Raw genomic sequence first — 20,234 nt, forward strand, 5'->3', positions numbered from 1 at the left:
TAATTTGTTCAAATTTTACTGATTCCGAAAGACAAAATAATTTGTCTAAAAAATGTGTTTATTCCAAATACAAAATAGTAACTAAAATAAGCATTACAATGAGGTGCGTGCGCAAATTTCTCAGTTTAACAACGAATTTCCGATGAAAAATGAATGCAGTACAATACCCATTTACCTTTTCAAAATTACATTTGTTTAGAACAACTATCAGGTGAATAAAACCGATAATTTATAGTAAAATAGTTGTTTTTAGATCTATAGTAATAAAGAGTGATTTACCTCCCTCAATCAGGTCACATAAGTTGTCAAAAAGCAGTCTATTTGGTGATACATTTCATCACTAAGGTGTAAAGTGTCTCCTTTCAACCCGTGACTTAGTTTTACGATCGAGTCGAAGCCGAGGTCAGAAAAAAGGGTTGAAGAGACACTTTTTGCGCGCGGGATGAACTGTATTTTTCGTCATATTGCAAAATTAACAAACTAAGTTAAAAAAACGAAAACACTTTTCATGTAAAGATAGACTCTCAAAATGACTTCTAGCTTGTAGTCAATTTTGCTAATGTAAGCAAGCAGCTGTTTCAATCTTTTGGTCTATTACGATTGTGTTTGTTAATGCACACTAGGCTATCGATATGTATCAGCACACTATCGATATGTCGAACTATTTACAGTAATGCATCCATAATCTACAACCGATTTAATCAATCGAAAAATAATATTTTGATCCATGTTATTGCTTACAATCGAAATTTATAACTGTTTACAACAGCTGACTTTCGCTTTCTAGGGACTAAAAAGGCTTTTCACTTCCTAGAGAATGAAAATGCTACTTTAAACCCGCAACGAATTTATAAAAAAAAACATTGTTTATGGCGCTGTATGACAATAAATGCATTTTCATTAAATTTGTATCCTCTGGTTAGACATTCAACTAGAGGAACAACTGTTAAATTACAAATCACATTTAAACCGTTATAAAGAAAGTTGGTCGGCATAAGAAGAGAATAATATAGTTCTTCATAAAAGTTGCGCAATTAATTGTACGATTGATTATAGATAAAACTGGGCTTTATTTAATCATTATAGTGTGATTCAGCTGTTACTAGTTAAATATTTTAATGTGATTATAGTTGATTTTGTTTTCTTGGATGCTAATAAATATTTACTTCAAAAAACTTCAAAGCTATGGTATTAGGACTACCTTTGAGTAGAATTTCAGATCAGTTGGTTCAACCATATTTTGTATCCACCTGGATAATCTTGCAAACTTACATAAACCCAATATTATTCTTAATATAATATATATAAGTTGGACTTTTATTATGTTTATTATTGGGTAATAAAGTACAGGATTCCATTTGTAATTATTTAGATTAAGACTACATCAAATATATTGTTTGAGACCAATTAGTATATGTTGTCTAATTGTACTAAATTTACCTTAATGATAAACCTTTATCATCACTCCTTACCGAAAGTAACTATTTTCGATAACAGCTGATATCAACTGTTATGAAAGTAGTTGTTTCCCAAGCACCTTAGAGCGTTTTGTTAGGTTTATTTTAATGATTGAAATCAGCTGTTTTCATTGTTGCACAATCTAAATGAATACAGAAACGGGCATCAGTTTATTTTGCTGTATTTTTTAGCAAAGTGCGTGTTTGGAATTGCTCGAAGTATGCCTAACATTACTGATGATTTGATAAAAATAGGTTTAGAGGTAACTAATCACATGCCACCAGAGAAATCACAGGAAACAAGTGAAGAGAAATACAGAACGTTTCGAAACTGGTACAAATTACAAAATGTTAGCTAAATTATGGTAGTGACAAAGTTTTTATTTATATATTTATCTAAACAATCGCTAAACAGGTTCAAACTGTACTATTTGTTCTATTTGCAGTACATCTAACCGGAATAATAGAGATCAAATGGCGTTTTGTGAATAAAGCGAAGGAAAGTCAGTGAACCGATTCAATGGAACTGATGTTTTATTTACTGAAACTGACAGTGACTCGAGCCGATATTGTTGTTTGGTGCAAAAACACGTTCGTTTCAATGGGATACGCATGTGTATTTTTCAACCAGATGCTCAATTGAGGAGAATGGTTTGGAAGGTTGATAAATGTTTTTGTAAATTACTAATATTAAGTGATATTTGGAATTTTTATTCAAGAGTCTGTATGACAAGAAACTGTAAATAAAAGTGACTATGTAAGAAGTATTTTTTGGGCGTTTGTATTTGATAGCTTTTCCAAATTTAGCCTAAATTTTGATAAAACGTTGTTTCTGTTTGTGAGAGTTTTCTATGATAAAAAATTAACACTAAGACACTCATGTTTTTTTTTCTTTTACTTAACTGATGTTTATAATCATAAAAAATAAAACTAGTTCTATTCTATACATAGCTCGACTTTAGACGTTTTAAATACAAGTTATAAACTGTTGGGAGATAAAATTCAAACCTGAAATGTTGTAAGGCTATTATCGTTTAAAACATCCTTTATGCGTTGTGGCTTAGTGTACTATTGCATAATGAAATAAAGGCCACAGATAAACTTTAACCAATAATTCGATAAACAAACTTGGTTGTTAGAAAATCTAACAGTAAACAAATCATACAAAAAATTAAATGTAAAATCTTTTAAGGGTGTTTATTCTGTTCCTAAACATATTCATTGCTTTCTTTGAATAATTTGATTAGCTATATTATTATTATACACCGCACAAAATAATGTTACCCCCACTTCAATTCGCTAGTACAATTGTTATAGAATAAAATAGAAACTAAATCCCACAATTGCAAAAAAATCCCAAAATTTTCAATACAATTGACGACAGCCCGTAAGTTGGAGTAGTGTGTGTGTGGGGGATGGTGAGGGAGGGGGGAGGGGCAGATCGTGCTACTGCCGCAGGGTAATGATAAGTCAATATTGCAGACACCAACAATGTGATGTGCTGTTTGAACTGGCGTCACTGCTCAAATGCTCATTCGTGCATTAACTGAATCCCCCAAGAGATCCACGGATCCACACATGGCTCTGTCTCGTAACTTGTGATTTATTACGTAAAAGTTTATATTGCTCAGAATCATCATTGCATAAAGATTCAATTGTTTTCGAATTTTTGGTACTGTTGAAATATACGTCGTTGCATTTTTTTCGTTATGATGAGATCGTCGATGTTTTGTGATTACGTGTGTTTGTGGTTGTGCCAAATATAAACATTAAATCCTAGTGGTACTGAATATGGTAGTTGATAGTTTAGAATATATGATGTATATTAATGTTTCTAATTTAAAACACGGAAAACTTTAAAACATCATAATTGGGTCACGAAACCTATCTAAAGCTTGTAAATAAATGTTTGTTGACATGACAAGGTATAACATTCAAAATACAGCTACACAATAATAACAAATGTATCTATTGAAATATGGATTCCTAATGTAAATATTAAGTCATTGAGTTATTATGTTATCGGGAAATTTTTACGTTGAATAGCATTTAACGTAAATTAAGTTGTATAGGTACTAGCTGCTGTACCCGTGCTTCGCAAGGGGAAGATGTACTATAACACCTAATCCAAACACTTGTTAAGTAGTTTGAATTTATTAACAGAAAGCCACTTAATTTATACGAAAAAGTATAACCTACATTGTAGTTGTCCTACTGCTTACATGAAAATATATCAAAAACATTATTTTCATAACTTTAACAGTTTAATTAATCGAAAGCAGAGCCAGGGTTGATACAGCAACGATTATGGGATCTAGAATAAATAAACTTGCCACATAGTTGTGTGAAATGTTATACTTAATTTCCTTGGATCAGCTGTATGAAATAAATATTGAAATAAGAAATTCTTTTTTTACAAACTAAGCAAAATACTCGTAGAACCAGCTAAAGCTTAATTCAAAAGACCTCTCTTAAAAACACTCATTTTCTTATTCAGCTTAACACACCGTCAATGTAATGATTTTTGAGACCAAAAGAAAATACCTGCACTATTAAAACTGGGTGTTAGCATGTACTCTTAGAAAACAGCTGTTCCAAATTTTAACAAGGACGCCTGCAAAAAATATTATCCCTCCATGGCGTAAAACTTCATTCATTTGATTTTCATTCGGAATATCAAATACAATTAGTAAATGAAAGCAGCCAGTCGAATGTTTGCTTGTCGAGTCATGCCCCTATATTCTCAGAATGTTCTTGTTTGAGTTCCACGGGTTTGTTGGGTTAATTACTGTCGTTAACTTAACTTTGTGAACTCACTAATGACTGCTTCATGTTTGCTGACCCAGCTTTGATTGTTTGTGTTACTTAAACAGCTGTTTGACATATCATTTCCGTTAGGACGATTACAATTTTAGCCTACTTTTGAAATATTTTGGAGCAATAGAAAGGTTACACTTTCATGTTTTAGAGTGTAAAAAATGTATTCTATGATTATTCTTTTCATGAAACCTCAAACACATGGTCATTCACCTACTGGTCTTTTGGTAATCTTATGATATTGACGTACTGTACAGTCCTGTATAACTTGGCCGAGACAATGATGACAGCAGTGCCGGACTTGAACTAGTAATGCCACATACTAATAAGTTCTAGACGCTACCACTGAGATCCTATGTGGGGCTTTTTAAATTTAATTCGCATTTAATTTGGAAGACTAGACATATTAGTATACAGTAGTGGTTAGGTCAGGTTGAAAAGATAATGTTAAGGAATATATTTTATTTAGCCTCCCTGTAGGGAGAATTATACTTTGAGCTATTTTTTGCACAATTTAGGCCTCTCAACCACACTGTTACCCCACTTGGATCTAAAGAACTCTTCCTTAAACTTAAATCTTCTACCTGACATAAAAAATTGTTACAAATAGTTTGTGTGAATTAATTAATAAGCAACCTTTTGTAAGAACTCGTACGATTAAGTTAGGTCAAGGTAAATGTTTTAGGACTAAATTGTAAAAAAGTACAAATCGAATTTGTTTTTTTAATCACTACAGATACATCAAATGTTTGTGAAACTGTCAACGTTAGGGTTGCTCTTAGTAAATTTGTATTTAGATAATTGAGATTATACATCGGTGTGGACCTTTGTAGCCTGACTTTATGATGTACCGAAAACTGAGTTAAGCTGTAGAACAATTTGTAAATACAACCTACTAACATAACTTGATCACATTTTTCGGTTTCATTCAATTAAGATTAAGAAGTTTGAAAGCTGAACTATTCACTCAGTTATTTCAGGACAAATACTCTAATCATTTATTGTTCATTGGGTCAGCAATTATTATTTGAATTATAAAAAATACTAAATCCTGTACCCAACCTTTAAAGTTAAACGGAGAATATATCAACATGAATCTCATGATAAAGTGAGCCAATCGGTAAGGTTTAGCTGGAGACAAATGGTAGCGCTGCTCCTCCGAATCGTTGGCGACTCTGAGCTAATTTATTACTTGGACGCCATTTGTCTACACCTTGGTATAGTGAATTCTTATCAGGTAACTATTATCATTTATCATTCCACGGAAACTGGCTACTGTTTTCTGCTGCGATATTTGATGTAAAATAAACTGAACAATTGCAAGCATACAAATGTCACATTGAATCGGAAAAGCAATAATAAGTAGGTAAAAAGAAATATGTTCCAACAAATATATTTTCTGAATTGCATAACCGTATATTTCCAAAAATATGAATTAATTTAGAACCCTTGATTGCCTTAAGACTCTAAGACGGGATTTTGGATCTTCATTGAAATTGTTTTGTTGGTATCAAGTTTGCAAACGAACAAAATTTGAAAAGTATGATTTAAACTAACTTTATTATGTTATTTTGAATTATGATTGTTTCTATGTAACATGTATTTATTTGTTTTGTATCATAAATATGTTTGAACTATTAGGCCTTTTGTTATAGTTTAGCAACATTACCATCCTAAGTTGCCTTTATTCATTAAAAACGCTTACTGTTCAACTGGCTTTGATACAAGTACAGATTTGAATGGCACTAAATACCAAACAATATTGCTATACTATAATATAAACAAAATGGTAAAAGTATATAGGAGTAAATCCACTTGAGAATCTTTGTATTTGTTTTACTGTAAAAAAAATACTTTACGGTATCTAATATTCGTATAACGTGGGCATTACAATAACCAGTTTGATAAACAAAATGAAAAATGTCAAAGATTGCACCTCCTTAAAAGTGCAGATTTAAATGTTTAAGTTTTAATGGGATAATTTTCAATTATATGACAAACCCAAAGACTAATGTAGTGATGAAAAATTTTTCTGTACAAGCCAAAAGTAACACATTCAAAGTTAAATTAATTTCTCAAAACATAGATGATTTGTCAAATCGATAGAGTGTTCATTAAGAAAACTTTAGTAATTGAAACCAAATTCGCCGGCGGATATCAACTCGTACCGAACCCTCCTTTCAATAATTGGTTTTAAGAGTTTGCTATTTAAAGTATTCACGACCCAAAAACAAACTAAGAAGGGAAATCAATTAGGTCTTCATTATTCACCTCCGTCCCTTTGATGTACAACTATACCCATGTTGGTAATGGAATTTACTTTGGAAGCAGCTTAATCAACTATTATGTTCTTTGTTACTATAATTTTTATTTCATTTGTATATTTCAATTTAAACAATTTAACCTTTTTCTAATTAGGTTTTTAAGTCATTAATCAATTGATCGAATTTCAAATTACTGCAAAAAGCCGTTATTAAATCAAACATGTGATGAAACTGACTAAGCATTAAACTAAATTGCTAAAGTATAGGTTATGTAGTTCCCTAAAAGGTTAAAAAATGGTTGCAATCTATATAAATAAAATTAGAGTTTTGTCTGTACATTGCTCAGAATTATATATTTTTAGGTTATTTTTACGTTTTATACATTAAAGAAGCAGAACAAGTCTTATCTCTATTTCTGTCTGTCTGTCTGTCTTTCTGTAACACCCAAGATGGCATTTTACGCAATATTCTCCATGAAAACGAGAGTACCTATCAAGATCCAAGTTATTTTAATGTATTCACTGGATTGGCGAGAGTGTCTTTAGCCATTAAAACATGGCCTCACTACTTTGTAAATAAAATTACGGACCTTCAAAAATGCAGTTTTGTGCGATTTTTGCCAAGTTTTCGGTCAATTTTTATCACATAATAATCATCTATGAAATAACGAACAGCTGTTCGGATCAAGATTTTTTTTTTTAGCTGTCACTGATATGTTTACAAATGTTGTTTACAAATACCGCAATCATTTCTGATCATGTTTTGAAAGCAAATCCCAAACAAAGTGAGATTAAAAAAGTTTTTCTTACATAACGGATTTAATTGATCGCAAGTGCAATATTATAGTGTAACCGTAAATGCAATTAAATAGCTAGGCATCATCCAGGTCAGGAACCAGAGATTATTTGTGTATGAAATTGTTCTTGAGTTTTGATAACCAGAAAGAAGACCTTGAATCAGTGTTGTATAGGGAAACTTGAATTTATTAATGATCGTCAGCAATAGCTTACAAACAAGGTTTCTACTCACTGGCGGCGCTTCAATGGCGATTGTGTAAAGTGTAAAGTAAAAAAATCACAACTGCAGTGGGTGATTGTAAGAAATAGAGGTATACGGATGATGCTAAACTCGTTTTTCCAATGTGTCACTTTCTGTTTCTACTCACCATGTGATGCAATCGCTGGACCATACAGCCAATAGGCCCATAGCCCATCTCTTGGGTACGTACGCCTACCTATTTATTCATAACAACCTTTTCGATGACGATCCTTGATACCGGAACTTTTCCATGGAATACATGGCTTACCTACTTAAGAAATAAAGTTACAAATGTCCAAAAACCCAACACATTTTGTGATTTTTGTCACATTCAACTGACTACTATAAGATCCCCGTGCGTAGAACGGGCACACAGCTAGTTTATACTAAAATCTGTCATGTTGGTAAACGACAATAGCCACAAAGCATTAACTCAATTTTCATATAAACAAATCTGTCGAATCATAAACTACTTCAAGAAAAGTTTCATCCGTTTTATGAACGTTGTTTTAAAGGAAATGACATTCAGCTTCCAGATGGCTTTATGGGACGATAAAGCAAAATTACAGAGTTTATTGCCTCGCCAACTTAGCCTGGAGGATTCGCTTAACGATGACTTATTTACCTCCGTTGTAACCGTTTGTGCTTGCTTAACCCCCACTTGGATATTGCGACTTATTGGATTGCTGTTGTTGAATAAGTTAGAAAAATATAAAGAGGTATTTTGAGATATTTAGACCAATTGATTTATCTTTGACCCCAACAATGTAAAGAAGTGGCTTCATTACTTTTACCTAATGGTTTGAATATTATAAATGGTAAACACTAGAACATGAAACTTTTCACTTTAATAGTTACAAAAAATATTTTCTTTAGCTTAAAATCTTTAAAAAAACTGGCTTTAATCTTTATGGGATATTTAAATTATTATTTTGATCAGGTATAGTTATTTTTGTATGTTAAGTAGTAGTTGTAAGATTCTGAATACAAACGTATGCATACCATAGATAATTCCTACAATTATTCCTAAATAATTGTTTATGCATACTTATAACTATTGCCGATTGTACTACATTCAGAATTTCATTGCAATAGAATTGTTTTATTGTCACCGCTGCCTAGGAACTATATTTATTATTATTTTTGCTCATTCCTCAAATAATTTCATCACATAACCTTAAAGTTGTAGTTGTGTTGACTATCAGTGTGCATCATTATTGTGGTGAATAGTGGTAATAGGGTATAGTGTGGTAAAAAATGTGTTTTGCTCTTGTAAAAGGTTAAATTTCCATGTTAGAAAATGAACGTTATTCATAACCTCTGATTATAAAGCTGCAGGCGGTATTTTGTCCAAACTTTCTAACAAGGATCGTCCTAACAAAGTTAAAGTTACTTTTGTTCGTGATTAGCGGAGAACAACAAAGCAAAGGCAAACTGGTTGTCAAAACAACGGTTAACAGTTCATTTAAGCTTTGACTTTGCGCTCTAGTATTCTAGATAAAGAGAACTTTTCTTGTAGTATGTGCTAGTTATGAAACATTCAAAACGGACGTATGTTACAATTGCATGTGTGCAAGTGCTCTGTTTTTTTTGTTAAAATAATTGACTAAAAAACGTATACTTAAGTGGTAACATATATAACCTGAGATGAAAATTAAATTGTATGTTTTTTTTAGTAATACTATAGTGGAAATTGAAGGGAAAGAAAATGAAGTATGGTCATAAATAGTTATCCTAACAATTCTGTGTATCTCAAAAATATATTTTAGTAAACAAAATTATTATATTTTATTAAAATGTTTTAAGCGTTCAGTTTTAAAAACAGGTAGGTAAACCTTTTTTTAATCAAGCAAAGTTGAACAAATTCACTTTTTGATGAATCTTTTATGAAGAGTTGGTTACAGTTAGTTCTTACAATTAGTCAAGGTTAGATCAAATTTGGTTGGGATAAGTTAGTTAAAGTTTATGGGGTGTGTTTAACACATGGTTTTATCACAAATTAAAAAGTTAGTTTTTTAAGGTGTCCTTTTGAGTCTGCGAAACACACTATAACGATAGGTACTAAAATTATAAAATGAAGACATGCAAGTAGTCGATGAGTGAAAATTTGAGCTACATTATAATTTATATTTACTTTTCCAACACTTTTTTTCATACTAAATACTGATGGTTAATAAGTCTAACGATTTTTGTTGGTTTTTATGAAAGCTGCTAACATATTTAATATATTCATGTTATTAAACTAGGTATAATTTCAAAGTTTGAACTATTTTCAAAGTGATTCTTGACTTTATTCATAATTCAAAAACACAATAGCATGTTAGGAAATATCGCACAATCGTTTCTGCACAAATTGAGATTGACTAATTAGTAGTATTGAAAGTCGAACTCTTCTATGTAAATGCAATTTGTGCAAAGTAAATCACGAGGGTGACTCCAATAAATGCAGCAATCAGTACGGGATTACTTGGCGAGATAAATTGAAGATTTCGGTCTGCAAATGGCGGAGGAACAAAACCCGTTTATCTAGTAGTATCAAACAATCATTCTTGGTTCCATCGTTTTCATTCAATTATTTATAGCACATAGATTCGTCGTGTTTTATTATTGCTGTTGTACTTCAATCCTATGAAAACTTAATAAAAAAATATACTTAAATATAATTTATTGTAAAACTATTTTTGCCAACAATTAGTTCATAGAATTTCTTTCTGTGTAAACATATAACAACCCTCCACTTTCTTTCCAGACTTACTACTTTTTAACTTTGTAACATAAGCTAAGTTAAGATATTGATTCGAAAAAGAATTTGGCTTGAGAAAACTTTTGAAACTTTTGAACTTGAGAAATTTTTTCTTGTCATATGCAGCTTGGAATGTGTCCCAAATGACATAATCGCTCATATATCTCAATAAACAAAAACACTAAACGAAATTCTTTCAAATTACTTATTAGGACTATCATACATTTTGCGGCGGATAAATATAAAATAATTACGACAATGCTCTAAGAATAATCCAATTTTTACAATAATTTTTCTTGACCATAAACTTATAAAGTTTATTTATATTATTGTTTATCAAGTTTATTTAAGTTTATTACTATATAGTCAACCAAATTTAGAATTAGTAACAATGAAATCACAACCAATTCTTTTTTTTTTTCAGTCAAATTTAAAAAATTATAATGAGAGCTCGTTACAATGATATATTTATGAGATAAATCAAACAAAAGTCACTTAGCAATAGTGTCTTATTCTTATTTCTTATCTTCAAACCAACTGCCATAATTTTATTAGAGAGGATTTCTTATTACCATTAGTTTACCACCGAATACTACTAATTACCATTAGTTTCCAAGTATTCGTAGATATATGTCAGTTAAATACTCCCTGGTACCAAATTGACCTCTCCCCTCTCCATGTCTAAAAATACCCCCGCCGCAGGAAACCTGTAGACTTAGCGAATTTCCATTTGCCTGATTGGATTTAAACTAAAATGTCTCCTTAAAAATATCACATTTATTCCCTATTTAAACAGAATTAGTTTAATGAGTACTTAGGTTTGCTGCAACAGGGAGGGTAAACAAGTTTTTTTAATGCAAAATGTTAAAAGGTACCTACTGTGGTTTAGTAAGAAATTAATGTATTTTCCAAATATGATCAAAATATGTTCATAAACAAGCAAACTACAACAGTTGACTTATTCTCCGTAAGAATAACATAGGAATTTTAAAATTAAATTTTTTTTTGAATTTTTTCACTAACAATTAGGCGCATAATAACGCTTCAATATACAAAATTATTTGTTTTTTTAAGCTCTACAAAATGGTTTAAAAAGAAATTGTGAACTTTTGTGTTTTTAGGGTCAAAAATGAGAAATACCTATTTTTACCCCCGTTCCCATAGTCCGATCATGCTGGTTCGCAAACTCATTCAAGTTTATCCCGCCTTACACCTTCAAACCGAATTTTATCAAAATCGGACAAAAATTACTCAAGTTATCGTGCGGGTGGATATACATATATATAGATATATAAAAATTTGAACGAATTTTTGGCCTCTGGGGACATCAAAATGAAAAAGTAAATCGGTCCCGGGCCTAGGTCTTACCATGAGACCTACGGTAATAGTTACTTCCCTATAGGGAAATTCGCTAATAACTCTTATGTTTGAAGATAAATAGATTGATAGTACAGGAAGTTTTAACCCTAACCTTTTATCCAAGTGATTAAAATTCAAGCAAAAGTACTGTATACAGTAAGCTACTTTAACGAGTTGAATTGTAGAACAATAATAAAGTACCTAATAAACACGTCCATCTTATAAGGCAAGTTGAATGGATAAGTTATATGCACACAATACTGTTTTTGACGGATGTTTCTTTGAGTTCAAGAAATAACAGGCTACAGTTACTTCATCAGGTGCATATACAACACCTGTGGTCACAAAAATGTACTTATTAGGCTTACAGAGATATTTAGAAAATAATTAAGAAAGTAATTATTATTTTTAGTGTTGTAAGGTTCTATTCCAACTTTCTTTTCAAAGAAATGTAAATACGAAGCGTGAGGTGTCTTGAATGAGCGGCTATCGATTCGATGGTTTTTATTCATGAGATCCAGCTTGTGATCTTCCATATTTCTCCTACTTGACTTTCTTTTGGCAACTGACAGCCGTTCTAAGCCTTATCGTAAAGATACGAGCATGGGGGTATTTATGGCCAGATGGGGTACTCCATGTTAAACCTTTTGTTTAGTATAAAAGTGGAATTCTATTTCAGTTTTTGAATGTGCAGTGTTAAATTTATGTAAACAATTATAAGTTAAATTTGAAGAATGCAGACGAGGCATTTAAACCGTATCACGTCTCAATGGAGTTCTCATTTAGACCAAGTCTATAGACTTCATCAGATTGAATATTTGTCGTGCATGTTTGTCTACACAGTTGAATCCACACGTTTAGTTTGCTTAGCTGACTTCAATGTTTAGAGTGTAATTAGAACTTCGAAACCCAACCAGAATTTAATTAGTCATTTCCAAGTACGTTTGCATGCCAGGTGTTGCTATCAAGTAGTGGTTTATTTTTTATTATATTAGTTTTAACCAGAATGCAACTAGTAATTTACAACGTATTAAAAATGCCAACACGAGTATATGCCTCACTCTCACATCTATAGTTTGCAATTTTACATCCCCTTCGACGTATAACAATAAATACATTTCGATTTTAAAATGGTCTCTCACAGTAATCAAATACCTTATATAGACTCAGACATCTTTAATTAACCAACCACCCATTATTCCATCAAATGGGCTTAAAAGGGGTTGTAAATGTACATTACAGACTGAATTTAACTTAAAGGGTCTATAATTTGAGCACACAAAGCCGAATGTTGGATAAATAGATAGGAATTCGAGCCTGCATCGCCCCACATAAAAGGGCTGAATAACTGACCACTCCGCGCAAACATTCCAACGGATTAAAACGCAAATTGCTTTTAGAGAAATTCATAATCCATGTTGTATTTGTGCTTTTGTTTTCTTTGTTTGTAATGTTGGTACAGCTCATTCATATTTTTATGAGTTTCTTAAATAAACTCAGCGAAATTGTTTTAGGATTTAATGGAGGCCCAAGTTTATAATATGAATGTATTTTATGAAAAAAAAAATGTTTCCTTAGCCTTTAAATTCAAGATTTACTGTTTACCAATAAATTTACGCTATTTACTAGACCTAGTGTAAGTATATATAAATTGTTTGGCTTCTTGTTATTTATTCAATTAGCTAGTAGCTGCATATACAATATAATAAACCAAGACTATACTCATTGACTTTGGACTTTGTAATACTAAGGTAGCCATCCATACTGTTAGTGAACATGTGTAGGGGAGATTTAATTCAAATACAACCTTTTAAAAGATCCTTTTGCCATTTTTGATTCTGTGAAGTTTATTGTTCTTTCTCAGTTTTAGTTCCTAAATCTATCATACAAATTTATGAGTTAATTCATCCCATCAAAAGTGACGTTTAAATTATTAGGTGAGCACTATAACCACTAAGCAAAACAAACTATTCAAGAAGGGGATTCCCCTTGCCCTTGAGACATTCACTTTCAAGTGTTTGGATAAGGTTAAAAATGTACAAGTGAGTCCCTACAGAAAACGTTTCATTAAGGCCTCATAATTAATTCTCTCCCCATTCGTTATACCAATCTAGTCGTAAATAATGCATCTTCAATTCTGAAACGGCAATTCTATTACAGTAGTATACTGAACTTTCCTATAAAAGCTGGTTAAACAATTAAACTACTTTAATTATTTACCTTTAAACATAATTAACATGGACATTTTCTTGAGTTTGTGAAAGTTCAAGGTGTGTTAAGATTATTTGGTAGGAGCTGATCTAGTTTTTCTTGCACGAAACTAAATAGGTACCAGTAAACTGATAATTCACGAAGTCTGTTACGCTGCATTTCTACGATTCTGGAATACAGGAGATGTAAACGTTTTTTGTGGATAATCGAGAGTTTCTCTTTTTCTATTTCTAAACTCTCTATGTTAACCACCCAAAAATTAAAAATTTGCGAAACCTCAATGTGTATGTTCCAGCATAGCTATTATGCTTGCTGTCAGAATCCATTGATTTTTTACCGCACCCGTCAAAACGTAGATTTCTTACATTTCATTGAACATATTGGTTGTCATCAGAACATTTCTGGATTTGATATTTATGCTGTCAGATAAGGTACAAATCGCAAAAAAAATCGGCCATAATCCATCTTTAACTTATAGTTATCTATTGATTTGTAAATCAATAGGTTTGCACAACTGCAACACTATAATATACGTTTCAATTAATGATTAATTAATATGTTAACATAGTTTTTCCAAAGAAAATACAAAAACCTATATTTGTATTCGATTTGTATAGTTTGATCTATATTTGGGTTCTGAGCCATGAGGTAAGGGTAATTTTGGATACCTAAATTAATTGGGAAGATTTAACCCCAGGCCTGAACCAATGACAGAATTCCCGAGCTCAAAACACCAGGAAACTAAAACCCCAAAAAACTCCCGACCCTTCTAATACTCAAAATGTATATTGCATACCTTAAAAAAATACAGTTTTAACCAATTATATAGTCACCTTTTTTTAAATCGTAAACAATTTAAAAGTTAGTGGAGGATTTTGTCGCAGTGTCTGTCAAAAAGTCCAATTTATATAATTTTACACGTTGAATGGATTAATAACGACAAAAGTAATGTTACAGGGTGGAAGTGATACGATTGATTTTATTCATGAGTTTGGACCCTCGATCTTCAGTCAGTCCTATTTGCTTCTTTTCTCTTTCAGATGACGTTTATTTTAAGGCTTCATGCTGTTTATACCCACCACTAATTTTTGTTTTCACCGTAATTCAAAACCGATGTTAGTTTGTTTATTCAATTAAAGTTAGAAATAACTTATCATAAAAAATCGTACAGCCATACTTTTGTAAAATGTCCTACTAGATATTTATAAAAAATAAACCTGTAAATCGTTCAATAACACAATATGTTAGGCTGGTTTTCCGTATTGTATTTCGTTTTAGTTTATTGAACGAAATTAAATAAATGAACTATTAATTTAAGGATCAACCTTAGCCTATAAAATTACTTACTTGCTTATGATAAAATTCGTGTAATATATCATCTCAAATACTCATGTAAATTGGTACTTAACTAATTTATTTCTTTAATAATACGTACATACTTAAGTCTGGTTCGAGGTCATACAAAATTAATCAACACACTTTAAAGGTTGCCTGGTAGTACAAAAGCTAACAGTGGCTCTAAAAAAATATTATTCTTTTTATCGATGTCGTATTTTTTTAAACACATTCGACATCACATAATTTCCCTTTTGTAGACTCATGTCCAAGTGATTTTAGTGAAGGTTATTTAAAAAAGGGAAATGCTCCATGTCGAGAGACAAAGTTTGAATTTATTTTTTGGTAAATTTTTTTCTATATAGGAGAAAGTTTAAGGTAGGCTCAAATCATTTGATAAATGAGTCACTAAGTATCACATAGCTAAAGTGCTTAAGTGATTGGTGTGACTTTGACAGGGAACACTGGTGTCCAGGTCAATAATACAACAGTCCAACCAGTCAACCAGTGAAGATTTTTCTTCTATAGTTGAAGTATTAAATTTTATTGAAAGTAGAATCCGACCATTCTGAAGGGATCAAGTAGTTTTCTTGGTTTACGAGCGTGAAAAAGATCCGTTCTGTGAAAATAAAACATGAGGAAAGCAACCCTGGGAATGGTACAGTTGAAGGGTTATTTCTGTATATTGCCTCTGAGTAACTATTGGGTGAATATATTTAGAATCCAAATTTATACAAGATATTACCATAATTTGTACTAGGCTTCGGGGATAAAATCTGAATAATAATATCAGCCAACCTCTCATGAACATTATTCGTTTTGACACAACACAAAAACAGTGTTCACTAAAATTGTCAATGTTACAAAAAATATATGTATAAAAAAAATTGATAATAAATATTATTTTGCATTAATATTCTTTTTTCCGTATTTTATAAGATATATAAAAAATATATATATATAAGACTTTTGGCTTTTATATATAGATTTTTTATTATCCTGGACCCTATGGGTTGCCATTTTGGTGACGAAATAACAACAAAATATAAACAGTAAATCAAAACAAATGGAAAAAAGTCCAATCAAATATTTTATTTACAGCGTGGGGTGAAAATAGAGAAGTTTGCACAATACATACTTTTGGTCGAGATTTCGCCCACCGGGTGAGCTTTCGTTTATATTAAATAGCTTACTTTCATGTATACTGTGTAACTAAAATACAGTGAAAACTTTAGTACGGTGTGAATTCAATAAACAAAATTATAATCAATTTGATTACTTACTTTAACTTGTTACCGCATAATGCAATTTCAAATTACAAAGACTCTAAACCGAAAAAGTTCCTAACTTTAGTGGAAAACATTTCCAAGTATCTTCCCTTATATAAATAAATGATTAGAACGAGCCGAGCCTCTACAGTAAACTCAGAGTTGGCTGCGAATCAGTAATTAAAAGGCACAATGCCGATAAAAGTAAACAAAGAGTACGGAGCTTCGCTGGAGAGCGGCTTTGGATAAAAGACTTAAAATACTAACTGAACAAACCACGGGCTCGAGTGTTTTATCAGATTAAATACACCGAAATACTTTCATTCGTTAAAAACTGCAGAGATATAGCGTTAGTAACTAAAACTTGTTCATAAGTAATAGCAACACTTATTGAATTTACGGAGATTTTATATTTTATAGTTTTATTTATACTGGAATAAAAAAATAAATTTTGCCAATATAAGTTTTATTAGCTTAGGTTTCACAATTGTACTCATTTGAGTTTAATCTGGATTCAGCTCTATCAAAAGGAAAACGGTCGGTCTAGTGAGTTGTTCGTGCATAGAACTACTTTTATAATTCATGGTTTATTCTAGTTTTGATACGTTGGTATTATTACACTATAAGTTCTATTGTTGGATCAGCTGTCTGTCTGTGTAAAACAATAGCATTTAAGAAACGTGAACGGCTAAAAATAAAATGCACATATTGTGGATTTATTTGTTGGAGACTACTCTAGGATTATTACTCAGTGCTATATTTTGGACAATTAATCCACTGGCGTAAATTTTATATCGCCAATACGTCTATGATAATCTTTGGTACGTCTACTGTGTACTTTTTAAACTAATAAGATAGAATTTGTGCGTGGTAGTAACACTTTATTACTGTAACTGTAATCTTTGCTAATAGATATTACAGTTATTTTTGAAATGACTTATTTATTTTTGTAAAGGATGTCAGATGTTTCAGTTACCTCATAGATCAACAACAAAATTGAACTTTTTGAAAAATAATTACGGTATTTGAAACTAAATAAACAAATTTAGGCCTAGTATAAAAACACAAATATAAAAACTATTCATTGGTTGGAAGAATGTAAATATAGTATAAGTTATCAACTGTCTATATTGGACTGGGTGATTTGTTTTGTTTATATTTTTTATGGTTGCTAACATTCTGTTCTTGATAAAAAATGTTATTAATTTGTCCAGTTAATAATTTCTTATTTAGTACAGGTTAAACTTATACAACGTATCATAAAAAATCTTTTTTTCCAGTGGAAGCAGCGTTGGGGTGTCGTCACTAAACTTTCACCAGCAGCAGGTAAGGTTACACATTAATAATATTGATAATATAAATGGTTTTTTGATTGCCAAATGATATTTTGACCCGTTTTTTTAAGTCTAATTTACACTATATTTATCAGCGTAGAACACCTATGTTAGATGAGATTATGAGATCTCGTACGAGAATTGAATCGTTGGAGTAAGCTAAACCAGTCATTCTCTACAACATGAGATCACGTACGAGAATTGAATCGTTGGAGTAAGCTAAACCAGTCATTCTCTACAACATGAGATCTCGTACGAGAATTGAATCGTTGGAGTAAGCTAAACCAGTCATTCTCTACAACATGAGATCTCGTACGAGAATTGAATCGTTGGAGTAAGCTAAACCAGTCATTCTCTACAACATGAGATCACGTACGAGAATTGAATCGTTGGAGTAAGCTAAACCAGTCATTCTCTACAACATGAGATCACGTACGAGAATTGAATCGTTGGAGTAAGCTAAACCAGTCATTCTCTACAGCTACAATCTAGGCTTGCGTGATTACAGGCGATCAAAAACTTCCTCTCAGCCCTTCCCGCCAATCAAGTCTACATTCTAGGAAAGTTTTACAGAACTCTGAATTTGTGGAAAAAACTGGGTCACATAAAAAGTCCATGAAATTTTGACCAACTTGACCCATAGAACAATGATTCTACATATTTAAAATATGTAATTTTTCAAAACCTAGTTTTGAAATAAATATTTAAAAAAGTATATCTTCTTGGTTAATGTTAAACTATATTATTTAGATGTTGAAATTGTTTCAATGAACTGCGTTGAGTAAAAATTTTCAAAGGCATTAAGTTAATGTTAGCCCATGTTTTTATGCTATTGTCACCACAGAAATGCCATATATACCATATTGAAATACCTTATAGAAATAATCTTTCATATTTGGGTTTAAACACGCAAAGTTGAGTTCTCAACTTAGTCGGTATTATATAATGAGCTTAATTACTGTAGATTTTTTTATGTAGGAGAAAAGTAAAAATATAATATGTAGTGTCATTCAATATACAAATCAGAATAGTATAATTAATAGATTTTTGAATAGAGTAGTTACATTCTTTTCTCGTATAAATAATTACCAAATTGATTACGTAATTCATTAAATCATTTCATACTGGTACTATTTGCGATTTTTTGTTGCAAATGGTTAATTTAATGCAATAAAACATTTTTGCTAGCTTAGTCTACTACTTTCTATCTAAGTATTTTTTTAGGTTCATAGTAGCCTAGGAAGGGGTGAAATGACTGTTGAGTTTAATGTCACACATCACGCAATTCTCATGCCATGCGCATGCTGTTACTTGTAGATACCCTGATGCGAGTGTTTAATCATTTTTGATTTAAGTTATGACATATTTTATCATATTTTCGCTTTCTTTTAATATTTTAAAGCACATCTCTCATTGATCATTTTTACATTCATTCAAAGAATATAAGACGTGTTTTACTATATAAATAGTTATATAAACTATAGATTTTATTTTCAGTCGATAATCATAATTTACCCATGGAATAACTTCCATTTGAATGTAACGTTAGAACACCCAACTTTCTAAATCCGTTACTAAAATGAAGACACTTCGAAAGGTTTTGTGTTTTAATTGGCTTTTAGAAAGTAGACGAGATCCAAATCTATAGTAATATTATTGTTAAATTCTTAAATAGGCTAATTTAAAATATTGAGAGTTTAAAATGTATACTGTTTCAAACCTGCAATTTTCTATTATGTTATAAAAGAAATACACTTAGTATATCCATAGTTCTTATTTATCTTCCAATACAACAGTTTTATTACAGTTAAAACATTTTAATAAGAACGGAATTATAAATATTTTTCCAAATTATTAGTAGTACCAGATATAAGATACTAGATGTTTCTTTCAAAAATAGTAGGAAATAATAGATTAATGGAAAAAATAACATATGCTGGCTCTACAAGAGTCAATGTCATGTAAAGCTAAAAATGGAGATCAATAGCTCAAATAAATATATTCACCGTCAAAAAAGGTCTGTATACAAACAATGATGTGATTTCATAACCGAAAAACTCATTAGGAATAATTTAAACTAAAGTGAATTCCATATACCGAAGTTAAACATTAAGAAAGCTTATTTCATCAAGATTTTCGTGAGGTGTAGATGGTGTTTTCGTTTTCTTATAGACTGATGGTGAAAGTATGTTTACTTAGGCTGGAAACAAAGGTTGGAGTTTTTGTTTCTTCTTGTCAATCAAGTACAATACCCTATATAAGTTTCTTCCCAAGAAAACATTGGTATGCGTAAATTGAGCTTTCATTTTCTTATGATAAACACAATTATTTTTGACTGCCCTTGTACAAATATAGTAAAATATTTCATAAAGGTTTATGAAGTAGTTTTCAACTATCTAGTTGCGTTA

The 20,234-nt window shown here is 31.1% G+C and overlaps 1 protein-coding gene across 1 annotated transcript in view; it reads left to right on the forward strand.

Annotated features, from left to right (window-relative positions):
* LOC128989838 (uncharacterized) overlaps positions 1-20,234 on the forward strand; it is a 360,429-nt gene that overhangs the window by 4,202 nt on the left and 335,993 nt on the right. The window contains exon 2 of the mRNA XM_054411911.1: positions 17,773-17,818. Within this exon, the coding sequence (XP_054267886.1) occupies positions 17,773-17,818 (46 nt within the window). The remainder of the gene's footprint in view (positions 1-17,772; positions 17,819-20,234) is intronic.

Source organism: Macrosteles quadrilineatus, unplaced genomic scaffold (genome assembly GCF_028750875.1).
Source record: "Macrosteles quadrilineatus isolate MER2022 unplaced genomic scaffold, UCM_ALF_1.0 Scaffold_3__2_contigs__length_128488019, whole genome shotgun sequence".
In the NCBI taxonomy this organism is placed as follows: Eukaryota; Metazoa; Arthropoda; class Insecta; order Hemiptera; family Cicadellidae; genus Macrosteles; species Macrosteles quadrilineatus.